This window comes from Branchiostoma floridae, chromosome 11 (genome assembly GCF_000003815.2).
Source record: "Branchiostoma floridae strain S238N-H82 chromosome 11, Bfl_VNyyK, whole genome shotgun sequence".
NCBI classification, from domain to species: Eukaryota; Metazoa; Chordata; class Leptocardii; order Amphioxiformes; family Branchiostomatidae; genus Branchiostoma; species Branchiostoma floridae.
The window spans coordinates 115,730-130,007 of record NC_049989.1 but is presented as its reverse complement, the minus strand read 5'-3'; the positions used below and the strand labels follow the sequence as shown (position 1 = coordinate 130,007).

Here is a 14,278-nt window from a genome sequence, read left to right as displayed (position 1 = left end):
ATAAAGCACGATGCCTGTACCAATATATCTAAATATAGGGGTGATTTCTGACATTATTACATCGATTATAACGACAGATACGGCTTCCAAAATCTCATCGTTTCAAGCTTTTATCACACCGCACCAACACAACAAGTATGAAACCAATCCATCCAGCCGTTCTTGAGTAAACATCTACACAGACAGAGACACCTAACAGAAAATATAACCTCCATTCCATGACATTTCATGGAGGTAATGAATGGTCAACATAGCCATATCGAGACAGACGATACCTCTGGTGGGTTGATATTAAGAAATAACCAGAGAAAGACTCCGCCTACGATGCACGACACAAGGAACGTTACAACTGAGCACACCACCAGGCGCGAACATTCTGAAAAAGTGCATATTGCTATGATTGAATTGAAAGCAAATCAATTGGGTATGGTGGTGAGACGGGAAAACCATCTTAAAAGATATATTAGAAGTTCTACAAAAGTTGGATATATAACATCTATTGGCATAACACCGCCAGTAATACTTGTACCACCAAATGACATGAATTTTTATATATATTCAGTGATCCATTAGCGCAGCAACAATAATCTCCGAGGTATGCACACTTCAGACATCCAGGTATTTCACACATTTTCAAAAAGGCTTCGGTAACAGTGCATTCGAAGACAACAAGGCCAAAAGTTTTCAGTTCATTTTCGGGGCAGGTGAGCTCGTCGTGGGACGAACACACTGTCACGTTCATCGCAAGATTTGTAGATAATAATCACATGTGCTCACGGCACAAGACGAGCATGATTCAACAGCAATCTCGAATTTCTGTTGGTGACCTACAACTCGTGTAAAAGTGTGAAGAACCGTTGCCCGGATCTACGGCTGAATGGGTCAAATTGAACGTACGCCGCAATTTTCCCGCCACTTTAATGCTACGCTAGCAGTATAGTTTTACGTCATAGCGGTTGTGACGGACCAAAATTAAATGAAAATTCTTGATAGTATACGTCCATTTTCTCATGACTTTCTGTATGCTCATGCTAGTTTTTGTTTTGTGCAATTACTAACAGGCAAATTAGGAACAATTTAGGATGAATAAAGGTACATAGTGGCAGTTAATTGTGCCTTGTTTTTCCTGGCGGTATTATTGAACCCCCTCCCAACCACGCACCCGTTCTCCGTGTAATTCCGCGGTGTATTACGATTACGATATTACGCTTTTAGCACGACAAGAGAGACAAAAAAGATACCGAAAACAAATTGCAAATGTAAGCTTTACCAGCAACATGTAACTGGAAAAATGAGGCGTTGATCATTTGTCAAATTAGTATCGCTTGCGAACTAGCTGTAAACTTGGTGGTATTATGATAATAGATGTTGGACCTTATCTAGAACTAAATTTGAAAACAGCCTGATTACTAGTACCTGAAATATACTGACACAGCCATACTAACCATTTCACAAAGAAAGGATACTGTGAATATTTGTTTTCATTTGTGTGGAATACTTAAGCTGTGTAATTCAATTGTAATCATAGTGTACATTGTGATTTTTCACCGTAATATTTCTAAATTCAAGCATATTTCAACTTCAGACACAAAACATCTATCCAAACCTTGTCAAAAGCCTCGAAATCAGTAATGATCAAAACTTAAACATTTTCCGTTTCATTGATTGTCTTCGTGTGAGCCATGTTCTGCTTTTTAAAATCAGGTGGCACGGAAATTAACGAAATTCTTAGAAAGTTAGAGGCATCTTACCGCAAGCTGCAGGATGCTGAACGTTTGGCACGTACATCGGATTTGGATCCGGATGAAGCGCATTCGGGACATGTTGTCTTTCCTCACCGACAAGATCAGAAGGATTTGTACCATTGCTCGAAAGGTTGGTCAAGGCATCATTGTTGAGGCTACTTGAGGCTGCTGACTCACAGTCGGATGTCCCGATGGGAGGTTCGTCGTCTTTCTGGTATCCAACAGCATATGGTTGGATGTAGGTGTCGCTATCATTGTTAGCTGAGTCAGCGATATCTTCAAGGTATTTAACAGCATAGGGCTCCACAGTGCTTTGCAGATACATCGGGTTAGGGTTAATGTCGTTTGGAGAAGGGTTCATGGTGCTTTGTGTGTACATCGGGTTAGGAGTAATGTCCATGGTGCTTTGTGTGTACATCGGATTAGGATTAACTTCGTTTGGAAAATGCTTCATCAGGTTTGGATCCCGGGTTTCTCTGTGCGCGGCACTATCATTTTCGATGAAAACTGAAGTAACAGAATCATTCTTGGATAAGCCAAACCCTGCCAAGTGCATGTCGTCATTGTGTCCACTGTTGGACGATGCTATTGTGGCTACTGTTTTAGTCTATTCCAAAGTCTTCTTCATGTAAGTACTATGATCCTTGCATATGTAGGCAATGGCGTACGTGTCAAAATCACCAGGGCTGATATCGATGGCTTGTCTGTTCTCAGCTGCAGCATCGCTCTGGGTAGACAATTGTTCATCAGGGATGTGGAGTTCGAAACCTTCGTCGGGTTGTCTGGCGGGAGGTTGCACAGTTTCTGTACCTGGTTTTGTTGTACTGTCGCTTAAGAAGTCTTTTCTGACGACATTCGGCATGGTGTCGGAGTCTTCGGCCATGTCTCTGAGACTTGACGATACCTTAAGGTTGTGATGTAAGGATGTGGTATTTCAAAGTCATATCAGCCCCAGTTCTGTGTTCTTGTTCTAAGGTGTAGAATCTTTTCGTTACTCGACTTCTCTTACTTTCACTTCATTGATTATCGCGAGCGCCGTGCACTTGAATTCTGTATGGCTATGGTGATGTGCGCTGTACAGTCTGAGTTTCTCCGCCTACTGAAAACAAAGCTCTATGTCGTCATCGGGCAGACAAAAACAATTAATTGCTATGTAGATAAAGCAGCCCACGAGTCACCTTCTGAAACCAGACAATATATATCAGTTCTAAGATCTGAAGTACGTGTTGTCCCGGCTGCGGGTGTAGCTGACATGTTGCTCTAAATTATAGTACTTTTAACGATCCATTCCAGACTAACATGCTACATGTTTCTTGACTAACTTGAGGTTGTCTAATCATTAAGTTCAATTTTTTTTGCGTGGAAGTATGGGCTAGCGAGAACATTTACTTAATAATGGAGCATCGTCTGTTTGGATGCGATCATGATAACATTGTTGTTTGAAACAACGGTATAGGTTTGTAAATTTATTTGTGGTCCTACAGAAGATCAAACACTTCGACTTTACTTCTACTACAATTTGCACCGTTGATTCGCTCATGAAGGGAAAAAGAACATGTAAATTTGAACGTGTTTCTACAGCGCATAAGAATAAATATCCTATGAATTTGTATCCTATAAATTGGCATGAGATTCCTAAATTTGTTTCAAGGTGACAGAATCTACCTCCGTTAAGATAAGAAGACATTTCGTACTTACGGCAAAGATTCCGAAATAGGTTCGCACTCAAGAGTACATTCTGAACTGATCATGAGACTCACATAGGGCCGAGACATGATATGTGTAGGCGTCTAAAACATTGCATAAACAAATTAGGCATTGAACATTGTGCTCTCAAAAGAGGGCAATTTCTAATGACAATTTGACAATAACTTTGATATAAAGTACTTGGGTGAAACATTTACGAACTTAAGAAAGTCGGTTTCATGTAGAGGAATACAAAATATGTCTGTATTGATTGAGATGCCTCATGGCGTTGTCTTGCCTCCCCTGGAAATGACTAAAGTAGACCTGCCCAACGTCTGTAGACGTGGAGTTAGGTTTGGGAGTTAGTAGAATGTATACATATTCATAAGTATGGTTCAACTTTATGTCGACACTCACGTACTTCATGATGTAGACCTAAATTGCGTGGGTAGCTTGTTGCTACGGTAACAGCATCCAGTTCCCTACTGTTGTAGTGGTATGCTCAGTCTGAAAATATATAGTTGCAAGTCTGAGAGTCTCATCAGAATATTGCCGATAAGAGCCCTCGCGGTATTAGTTATGATCTTCCCAAAGTAGGTTTGCGTCAAACCAAGGAGGTTTGCGCCTATTTCCGCTCCTGTAACCACTGATTGTGCGAGCCGGGTATTAATAAATGAATGAGTGACCTTTACTGTACAAATGTGTCAAAACAAGCTAAGTACAGGTCGTAGCGCTAGTGATAAGGTACAACTTTGATATAATAAAAATGTATCTTATCACCTCTACATAATTAAAAACAGAGTGTTCTAACTAAAGGGGGATTGTCCTGACACTCCATACCTCCGAAGTCTATGAAAGAATCCTGGAAGCCAGGCTCAGAAATGCACGTTTGGTCTGACAAAAGCCAAATAAACGCCTGCAATCTTGGATATGACCTTGTTGGAAGCTCAAGTGTGACATACCAAGCTGACGCTACATTGAGTGATATCGTCCCAATCTGCACACGTATGATAGACACATCAATTTAGAGTTACTAAAAATGATGATGGTTATACTTGGAACACAGACTGCGAACAGAACCAATGCTAGAAATAATATAAAAATTCAAGTGGTGATATGTCATGTCAAACACAACCAACAGTTACACCATGATAAAGGAAAGAAATAGACTATGATGTTTGTGAAAAAAATACTGATGGCCAACAAAAAATGAAATTCAAGTAGTATTTATATGTACACGTAAGGGTCAAAACAGTAGGAAAATCTATCGTTTGTTTACATTGATCCTATCTATGCACAAATAATTTTTCCAGTTTGGTAAGACGCTACTCGGCGTAATGGTTGAATCAATACAAATACTGTCAACAAACTTTCGGTATTCCTCTGATCTGAACAGATGCTTGTTGGGATCGAATGCCTCCCAGTTCAGCACCACCTAGCGATGGGAAGCAGAAGTGTTACTGCCCGGAGACAATGAGCAGAAGGACATTGTTTACATTGCCAACGGTACACTAATTTTTCTCCAGCAAGGCATTTTAAAACATATTTTACTCCATTTTCAGGAGTACAATGCCCCCTGCTGACATCTCCTGACAACGGTGGAAAGACTGGTAACAATTACTACGAGGACGTGTTGACGTTCTCATGCGATCCTGGATACGAGCTTGTTGGACTTCCCAGCTTGACCTGCCAAGCAGACAGAACATGGACAGGGAACGTCCCAACATGCATGCACAAGTGGCAAAAGTTCCCTTGATGAATCCGGTATTAAGTGTTAGATATATCTATGTAGTCTAGGCACTAACCTTTTCCAGATTGTATTTTGTCATGGAGACAGCTGCAGCCTGTATGTATTTTCAGGTGTTCAATGCCCGGTGATGTCGTCTCCTGTAAATGGTGATTCCAGCGGTTCCAACTTCTACCAGGACGTGGTACAGTTCACGTGTAACCCGGGATATGATCTGGAGCGAGATTCTAGTTCTACCTGCCAGGCAGACCGGACATGGAGCAGTAACGCCCCATCATGCAATTGTACGGTGATATCCAATAGATAAGGAATAATCCAGCTTGAAGAATGTCCATTTGTCGCAAAAAGAATCCTGTCAAAAATATTAAAGTTAAGAATCGGCCTTTGAATACACCATCTTTGATAATAACATAATATTTCGTGTAGAATATCTTCCATGACGCTTACCTGAAAGACATCTAAAGACTTTCAAAAGTAACTTGTGTCTTTGCCTCGAGCTTCTTCTATAAGATTGAAGCCAATAGGACAACGCAGTCCCCTTAAAATCACTATACAGCATACTGGCACTAGCTGATAGAAGCAAACCCTTTATTCAATAGTATTCTACAGTACCGTGTATGTGCTTTATTTTGTCGTCTATGTGCAGACATGGATGAATGTTCAGCTACAAATGGTGGCTGTGACCATGTATGTACCAACTAATGGGCAGCTTCCAGTGTACCTGTGTAGCTGGGTTCACCTTAAATGTTAACAACTACTCCTGTGACGGTAAGAGACCATGTAGATAAACCATTCACATACTTTAAGATAATGAAATATATTTAGAGCTTTGGTTGCTTGTCCCATTTGATTCTTTCTTCAAATAAGCCAATTTGCTGATCGGTCATTTTAGACTTGAATGTCCTTTTCTGTTTGTTTTAGAATGACTTTAGCCACGTTTAGGTGGGGAGATATTCAACATCTCATTGTAGGGATCTATAACATTTTTTTTTTCGTTTGCATAATGCAGACATTGATAAATGTTCCGTTGGAAATGCCGGCTGTCAGCAGAACTGTATCAACATCATTGGGAGCTACTTCTGTCATTGTGGAACTGGTTATATATTAAACATCGATGGCCACACTTGTGATGGTTGGAATCTCTTTTATTGAATAGCATTGAAAAGTATAATTGAGATAAGATACATGCCCATTTGGCAACTTACATGTTTTGTTAATAATATGTTCCTTTGCCTACAACTTGAGAATTGTGTTTGCTTTGTCCTGTGACTGGTGATTAGCTATGGAATTTTAATACTGTAAATTACAAATAGCATAACTTGCCCCATGTGAAAGCTAAAAGAACTAGACCACAAGGATAAATGAAAGTGTGCCCACGTGCAGCTACATGTTGTCTGTGAACATAATGATACATATATGTTTCTCCGTTTCTTTTGAAATCCAGATGTGGACGAATGCTGGGCTGCCAACGGTCGATGTGCACAGACCTGTACCAACACCATCTGTAGCTTACGAGGGGCGTGCAATAAGTAATGGTCCTGACCCACTTCCAGTTGTCTGATCTAAATGAAATTTTGTATGTGTAATAATTCATATCTCTATGGGTTATGTTGCAAAAGACAGCTCTGAACTAATTGTGGTTTCTGATTTACTGGTGTTTGAACTTAGTCAGGTGCGAAATGGACCAGGTGTGAAATGGAACCAGTTGAGTGTCGCGCAGTGATCCGGTTTTTGTATTTGAAAGGACGCACACCAAAGAAGACTTTTGATGAAATAAATGAAACTTATGGTGATGATGCCCCATCATATGACCTTGTAAAACGCTGGCATCCTGAATTCAAACGTGGCTGGAAGTCTGTGGAAACAGCTCCCAGACCTGGTCGTCCCTCTTGTGCCATTGATGAGGCATCAGTTGGAGGACCAACCTGGGGTGTCCTACAAAATCGGTGTCCAGAGCTGCATCAAACGATGGGAGAAATGCATAACTCTGGGTGATTCCTATGAAGAGAAATAAAAATTTAGGCCGGACGTGACGGTCATTTTGTTTTGTTACGGCCTGGTAGGTTTTGGTATGGCTTTATATAATTTGTAAGGGCCCAAGGGGTTTCCTGATTTGGGATACAGGGGTCAATCACTAAACTGAATGTTTATTTAGAACAGCCAATCAGCATTCGCAGAAGTTTCCGTTCTAGCCAATCAACGCACTGAAAAACCATGTGGTTGGCATACGAAAATTCAGCCAGTTCACAGCGCCCCTAAGATCGAGAAGTTTGGACACCAGTTTGGTCAGGAAGATTACTGGTATTTGTGTCTTTTGTGCACTGTCTTTTTAGTGTGGTGACTCTCAGAACAGCCCTAGTATTGCGGTGAGTTTTCTTCTATTTGTACTTTCTATCTGTGGTGTGCTGCCCTGTAGATTGGATTTTTCTGCTGTGCTATCTTTTGCTGTTGTGAAAATCTTTGGAGTCGGTGTTTTTTTTTCTAATTCTATCATGGCTGAAGGTACAAGCGCAACAAGGAAAGTCCTTATTCTAGGACACTCCTTCATCCGAAGACTAGAGCGGTTTGTACACGAGAGAAGGCATACCGCAGCCGCACGAGCTTTCAGTCAAGATTTATGGTTAAAAGATTGCGAGGTGTCTTGGAAGTGGGTGTCGGGTGGTAATGTGGATAGAATCGGCGGTTTAGCGCAGAGCGGTTGCCTGCCAGACTCAGATTTGGTTTACTTGGAGCTGGGCTGTAATGACATACTGAGTTGTTATTCTTCTTCTTATTCGTCCGAGGTAACTGCCTTGAGAGTCTTAAACGTGGCTTCACTGGTCAAGGTACGTACGGGAGCACGTATTATCATTTTGGGGGAACCGTTGGCTAGGGTCTTCGATCCTCCATATATACATTACAATGAAGGACTGGTCAAGTATCTGACTGATCTAAGGAAAGAGGCATGCGAGGTTAAAGATCTCTACTTGTGGAGGCATGCAAAACTGGCAGACAGACACTGTCCCCAGTATTTTGCTCCCGACGGACTTCACCTTTCAGATCACGGCCATTGTTTATATTACAGGAGCGTTCGGGGTGCAATCACTGCCCATCTCCCTAAAATATCTTAGATTAACGTTTGATCCCTACTGTGGTAAGTTACCCTGTAGGGATTGATGTATCTTTGTAGATATATTGTTATGTCTGTTTGGTATTACACCCAAAACCCCTTTTAGGTGATGTTTGAACTGGATTGCATCCCTTGTAGATAATTTGTTTATGCCTACCTTGTGTTATGCCTACCTTACTGGCCTTTTTTATTCGCCTATTGGCTCGATTTGGGGGGTTTTTTGTCGCTAACGCTCCCTTGGTGGGTAGAAAAAATTGTGACAAATTGTAGATTAGGATATTTCTAGTATGTTAAAAATATTTTAAGAAACAAAATGAGTGAAAAGATGGTATATGTCAGGTGTAACAATTTGAGCAATGATTTTTTCATTTCGAATCTGAACATAGTATGTATTTGTCATGTTTTATTTTTCATGCCAGTCAATTAAAGTTCTAGTACTCGCACCAAAAGATAGCGTGGAGTGATTATGGGTCTTATGTTGATGTTTAATGGCCGATAAGGTAGGCATAAATACATCTTCGTGAAACGAAAATAAAAATTTAGGCCGGACGTGACGGTCATTTTGTTTTGTTACGGCCTGGTAGGTTTTGGTATGGCTTTATATAATTTGTAAGGGCCCAAGGGGTTTCCTGATTTGGGATACAGGGGTCAATCACTAAACTGAATGTTTATTTAGAACAGCCAATCAGCATTCGCAGAAGTTTCCGTTCTAGCCAATCAACGCACTGAAAAACCATGTGGTTGGCATACGAAAATTCAGCCAGTTCACAGCGCCCCTAAGATCGAGAAGTTTGGACACCAGTTTGGTCAGGAAGATTACTGGTATTTGTGTCTTTTGTGCCCTCCCACCCTTCCCTGGCTGGCATCTGGTGTCGCTTGGACTACAGTGGTAAGTTGCCCTGTATTTTAGATACGCCCTGTGGAAAGGGGGAAGCGGTGGATTGAATTTATTAATTTTTCTTGTGCACGTGATAATTTAGAATACAGTGGTAAGCTGCCCTGTATTTATCAGGTTCATTAGATCCAGTTTGTGCAATGGTGTGACTTGTTAGCTGTATTTCGGTGCGATTCACAGACTATTATCTGATATATTGGGCATGGATGATTTGATAGGAGGGTGGCTGTGATTATTTGACACAGTTATAATATTATTATTTTGCTTGAGAGATATTTGACATTCTTGGCTGTGAGACAGTATGATATACAGACCATTATCTTACATATTTACCTGTTAGACCTGCTAGGAGGGTTAACACAGGTTATTTTTTATGATGTGATTATGTCTACATAGTTTGCCTGTTGGACCCGCTAGTAGGGTTAACGCAGGTTAATTTTGGTGATGAGATTATGTCTACATATTTTCCCTGTTAGACCCGCTAGGAGGGTTAACACAGGTTAATGCTGATGATGTGACTATGGGTCTATGTATACATTTTTACCTGTTAGACCTGCTAGGAGGGTTAACACAGGTTAATTTTGGTGTTGTGACTTTGTCGCACAGTCTTTCTCATTATTTTAATTCCCTAAGAGGAAGCATGACCCAAAGGTGGGTGGACTTGTTGAGTGTTAGGGATCTAGGGTGTTGCAGTGCATGGAGGAAGGTTGACATACTTCCTTTTTGGTAGTTCTGTGCTTACCTTGATTTGTCATAATTGAGTTGTGAGAGTCCGCCACTAAGGCAGAAAGGATCCTTGATGGTAAGCTGCCTAAGGATTCCAGTGAGTAAAGTTATGTTTGTATTATTAACATCTAAGCTGGATCATTGTTTCAACAATTTATACCTTAAGCTGAAATATTTATACTATTATTAATGTGATTATAGTATTTATATTGAATTTATTGATATATAGTATCGCGAGCGCATATTTTTGTAGAGATACACTGGTTATATGGCCTCTTGGTCCAAGGAAATTTCTATATATTTTGCATTTCTTTTAATGATTGATTATTATTCTGCTCGGAGTATTAGCGATGCCACCATCTGAAAGATCTAAAAAGAGGAAAGGGAACCAGGGAGTGACAGACAACCCTCACCCAGGAAACAACAATGGGAGGAGACCTAATACAAGAGCAACGACCGACAGTGGGACTGCCCCCCCTGCACCACCTAGACTCCCTCCACAAAAACTGTCATTGAAGTCGCTTCAGCAACAGTTGAATGACCTCCAGAAGATAACAACTAGATTAGCAGATAAGCTGGACGCGGACAATGTCCCTCACACATCAGCAGTCAGCACAACTGTAACAACAACAGTGAGCAGCACTGGCCTGCTAGGTGTGCTACCAGCAGGCTCACCCAGCGTTACAAGTGCGGCGAATCAAGGACTACTACAACAAGTCACGTCAACATTAACAGCCACTACGTCGAGCACGATTCCCATATACTCAACAAACTCTGTATTCGGATTGCAACCACCAGCCCTCCTGCCTACACGGACTGATGGACTTGGTGCTACTCTAGCATCTAGCATTATGAGTACAGGTATCAGCTCTTATGCAGGTAACAATTCCGCTCAGGTTCGGTCAGCGTCAGTACTGGGTGATCTCTTGGCCAATCAGGATATGGGTACCCGCTTACTAGAAGCAGGTGTTCACCTCCCGTTAGACACGGGTATATCTGATGGAATTAAGGATAAGATCTGGCAGGATAAATTCGTTGAGCTCAAACAGCTGTTGCCTAACGCACGACCTCGTCAACAATTCACAGTTAACCTTGATACTCTAGCGGGATCTCCCACATTGACGCTGGCTAACAGTGCGGAAGATAGGGCAAAGCAATCGCTCACCTTATCACAGTGGTCCATGGCTTTCTCTATTTACCATTACATATATATTCAAAAGCACTTAGCGCGAAGTCCTCAGCTGATCGCATATGCGCACTTGATTCGCTCCTTGGCAGAGCGGGGCGCACAATGGAGTAGGTATGATGCTCTCTTTAGGCAGCTTAGGCACGCATCCCCAAGTACCCCATGGGATGTCCCGAACATGCAGCTGTATGTGGACGCATTCAGTCATGTCAAACCAACTTCTTTCACAACAAAACCCAATCAACAGCAAAGCAATAACAGTCTACCGTTGGGCTATTGCTTTCGATACCATTCAGCTGCATCAAACTGCTTCGCGGCAAGTTGCCCATACAAGCACGCATGCCCAACATGCTCAGGAGCACACAAAAACTTCAACTGCCCGCGTAATAGCCAGAACAGGAATACCAACCCCCGTAAACGTTAACAAACTAGCCTTTTTTCTAGATGGATATACAGAACAGGAGAAAGACTATTTAATTCACGGTTTTTCTGTTGGTTTTCCCTTAGATTATTTTGGTCCAAGATTCCGTTCAAAACAAAAGGTAAGCTTGCCCAGTTCGTCACAATTCCCAATCATTCAGGAAAGAATTCAATCTGAACTGGAGACAGGAAAAATTGCAGGACCGTTCAAGACAGCACCTTTTCATAACCTTTTCTTATCCCCAATTTATGCGGTGCCAAAAAAGACTCCTGGTAAGTACGGGATTATACATGATTTATCTCACCCGATTGGCAACGCAGTAAAAGAGGGAATACCAAGGGAATTTTCTTCGGTTTCTTATGCTAACATTGATTCGGCTATCAAACATATCAAAACGCTAGGCCCGGGTTGTTTTCTAGCAAAGACTGATATTCAATCCGCCTTTCGTATAATTCCTGTGCACCCAAATGATCATCACCTATTGGGGTTTTACCTTAACGATGGTTATTACTACGATAGGTGTTTGCCAATGGGATGTTCTACATCTTGTGCCATTTTTGAAGCAGTTAGCACTGCACTCGAATGGATAGCAGTAAGGAAGCTGAATATACGTTATCCCACTCATATCGTAGATGATGTCCTCTTTGCTAATAGCACTTACTCATCCTGCGAACGGGATCTTGAGTTATTCAGTAATATGTGTCAGGAGGTTGGGGTCCCTTTAGCAGAGGAAAAAACTTTTCACCCTGATACAACAATGACCTTTCTGGGTATTGAATTAGACACAATTAAAATGGAGGCACGTCTGCCCCTTGACAAACTGCAGAAATGTAAGGTTACCATTCAAGAATTCCTACTTTTTTCATCAGCTTCCCTGAAACAAATTCAATCATTGATAGGATTACTAAACCATGTTTGCCAGGTAGTTTCTCCGGGCCGGGCCTTTTTGAGGCGTCTCATAGATTTAACTAAAGCAAAGCAGCCTGGAGACACTCTGATAAATATTGACATAGGGGTACGGCAGGATTTACGTATGTGGAAGCAATTCCTAGAACATTTCAACGGCAAGTCTTTTTTCATTGATGAGCATTTTTTACATGACACAAACTTGAATTTATATACTGATGCGGCTGGATCGTTGGGTTATGGTGCGACGTATGGAACTGCATGGTTTTATGGAGCATGGCCACAGGAGATGAGATCCACGAATATTACTATTTTGGAGTTTTATCCCATCGTCCTGGCTCTCCATATTTGGGGACAAGAATGGTCAAATCGTAGTATCATGCTACACACAGACAATCAAGCCTTAGTGTATATCATTAACAGACAGACTTCCAGGAACCCTTTAATCATGCCATTGGTACGCAATTTTGTCTTGATCAGTTTGCAAAGGAACATATTATGTAAGGCAGTGCATATCCCTGGGAAAAGGAACGAAATGGCTGACTGTTTATCTCGTTTTCAGATCGACACGTTTCGACGGAGGTTCCCTCATATGAATCAGTTTCCAACGCACATTCCACCATCTCTACAGCCGAGCAACTTAATCATGATGTAAACAAATTGTTGTTTTGTTCTTTGGCCCCAGCTACGGTAACTGCTTATCGTTTGGCATGGCAACATTTTCGTCGTTTCACCTTATCAGTTCATGGTCAGCTTTTGGTACACTTGCCTATTCCTGAAATGCTTATAGGCCAGTTTGCTACTTTTTTGCACCAAGAAGGGTTCGCTCCATCCTCAATAACGTCTAAGCTCTCGGCCATAAGCTTCATGCACAAGCTTCACAATCTCCCAGATCCTACTTCGACGTTCCTCATTCGAAAACTGGTGCATTCAATTCAGAAACACCATGTCCCGGATAGTAGGCTGCCCATAACACCCACAATCCTCCAGAAATTGAGTGACATTGTACCGCACATTGTGAATAGGGATTATGATCAGTGCCTTTTCGAAGCAATGTTTTTGTTCATGTATTATTCTTTTGCGCGATTAGGAGAAGTCACAATAACTAACACCTCTCAACACACTTTGAACCTGGATGATATTACTGCAGTACCAGATCAAAGTGGAGCAACTTCATATATCAAAGTTCAATTCAAGACATATAAGCATAGCAAGACGTCTACTCCAGCGACCCTTTCCATGATAGCACAGCCGGGCTGTAAGTACTGCCCAGTGAGCAGCCTTGAGCGTTTTCTCCTGAGGCGTGGGGGTAAATCGGGATGCCTTTTCACCAGCTCAAATGGTTCTCCAGTCAGTAGTGATCACTTTACCAAAGTCCTCAAGGCTTGCGTAGTACAAGCCAATCTAGACCCGCACAAATATACGTCACATTCTTTCCGTATTGGGGCAGCAACTCAAGCTGCAATACAAGGTGTTCCCGATGACACCATACAACGCCTGGGAAGATGGTCATCTGATGCGTTTAAGAAATATATACGCATTTAAAAGAATGAGGGCGGAGTCGATTGGGTATGAGTTCGTTGATTGATGTTAGGGTATACGCGAGACTAATATTACAGTGGTGAGTTGCCCTGTTTTTCTACATGCCCGACATGTACAAAAATGTGTTGCTATGTTAGGTGCTTGCTTTAAGGATAGTGGCACTAGTCTATAAGTTTGCTTAGGAATACGAGTTGTGTATTAATTTCTCGAGTTGCTTGCTATGTTAAGAGATAACGAAGTAAGTTCTTAGTTCCTTGTATGGCAATTCCCAAGTTATGTTAATTTTGTAATAGTACTGTGGTGTGCTGCCCTGTA

The 14,278-nt window shown here is 41.6% G+C and overlaps 1 protein-coding gene across 2 annotated transcripts; it reads left to right on the top strand.

Moving 5' to 3' along the window:
• The first annotated feature begins 8,879 nt into the window (after positions 1 to 8,879).
• Positions 8,880 to 14,053, top strand: LOC118426678. Of its 2 annotated transcripts, none has more exons than XM_035836200.1 (3): positions 8,880 to 9,176; positions 10,251 to 10,769; positions 12,984 to 14,053. In XM_035836200.1, exons 2-3 carry the CDS (start codon positions 10,259 to 10,261, stop codon positions 13,964 to 13,966), a joined length of 1,494 nt encoding a protein of 497 aa, XP_035692093.1. In that variant the 5' UTR covers positions 8,880 to 9,176; positions 10,251 to 10,258; the 3' UTR covers positions 13,967 to 14,053. The 2 variants fall into 2 exon arrangements, with proteins under 2 accessions (XP_035692093.1, XP_035692092.1); XM_035836199.1 differs by having other exon boundaries at positions 10,251 to 10,787.
• The last annotated feature ends 225 nt before the right edge of the window (positions 14,054 to 14,278 follow it).

Bases quoted from the DNA above. Each gene is read 5' to 3' on its own strand.
- LOC118426678 (XM_035836199.1), top strand. From the start codon at position 10,259: ATGCCACCATCTGAAAGATCTAAAAAGAGGAAAGGGAACCAGGGAGTG. The intron at 10,788-12,983 runs GTAACAATTCCG...TCTCGTTTTCAG, and splicing joins AGGTATCAGCTCTTATGCAG to ATCGACACGTTTCGACGGAG.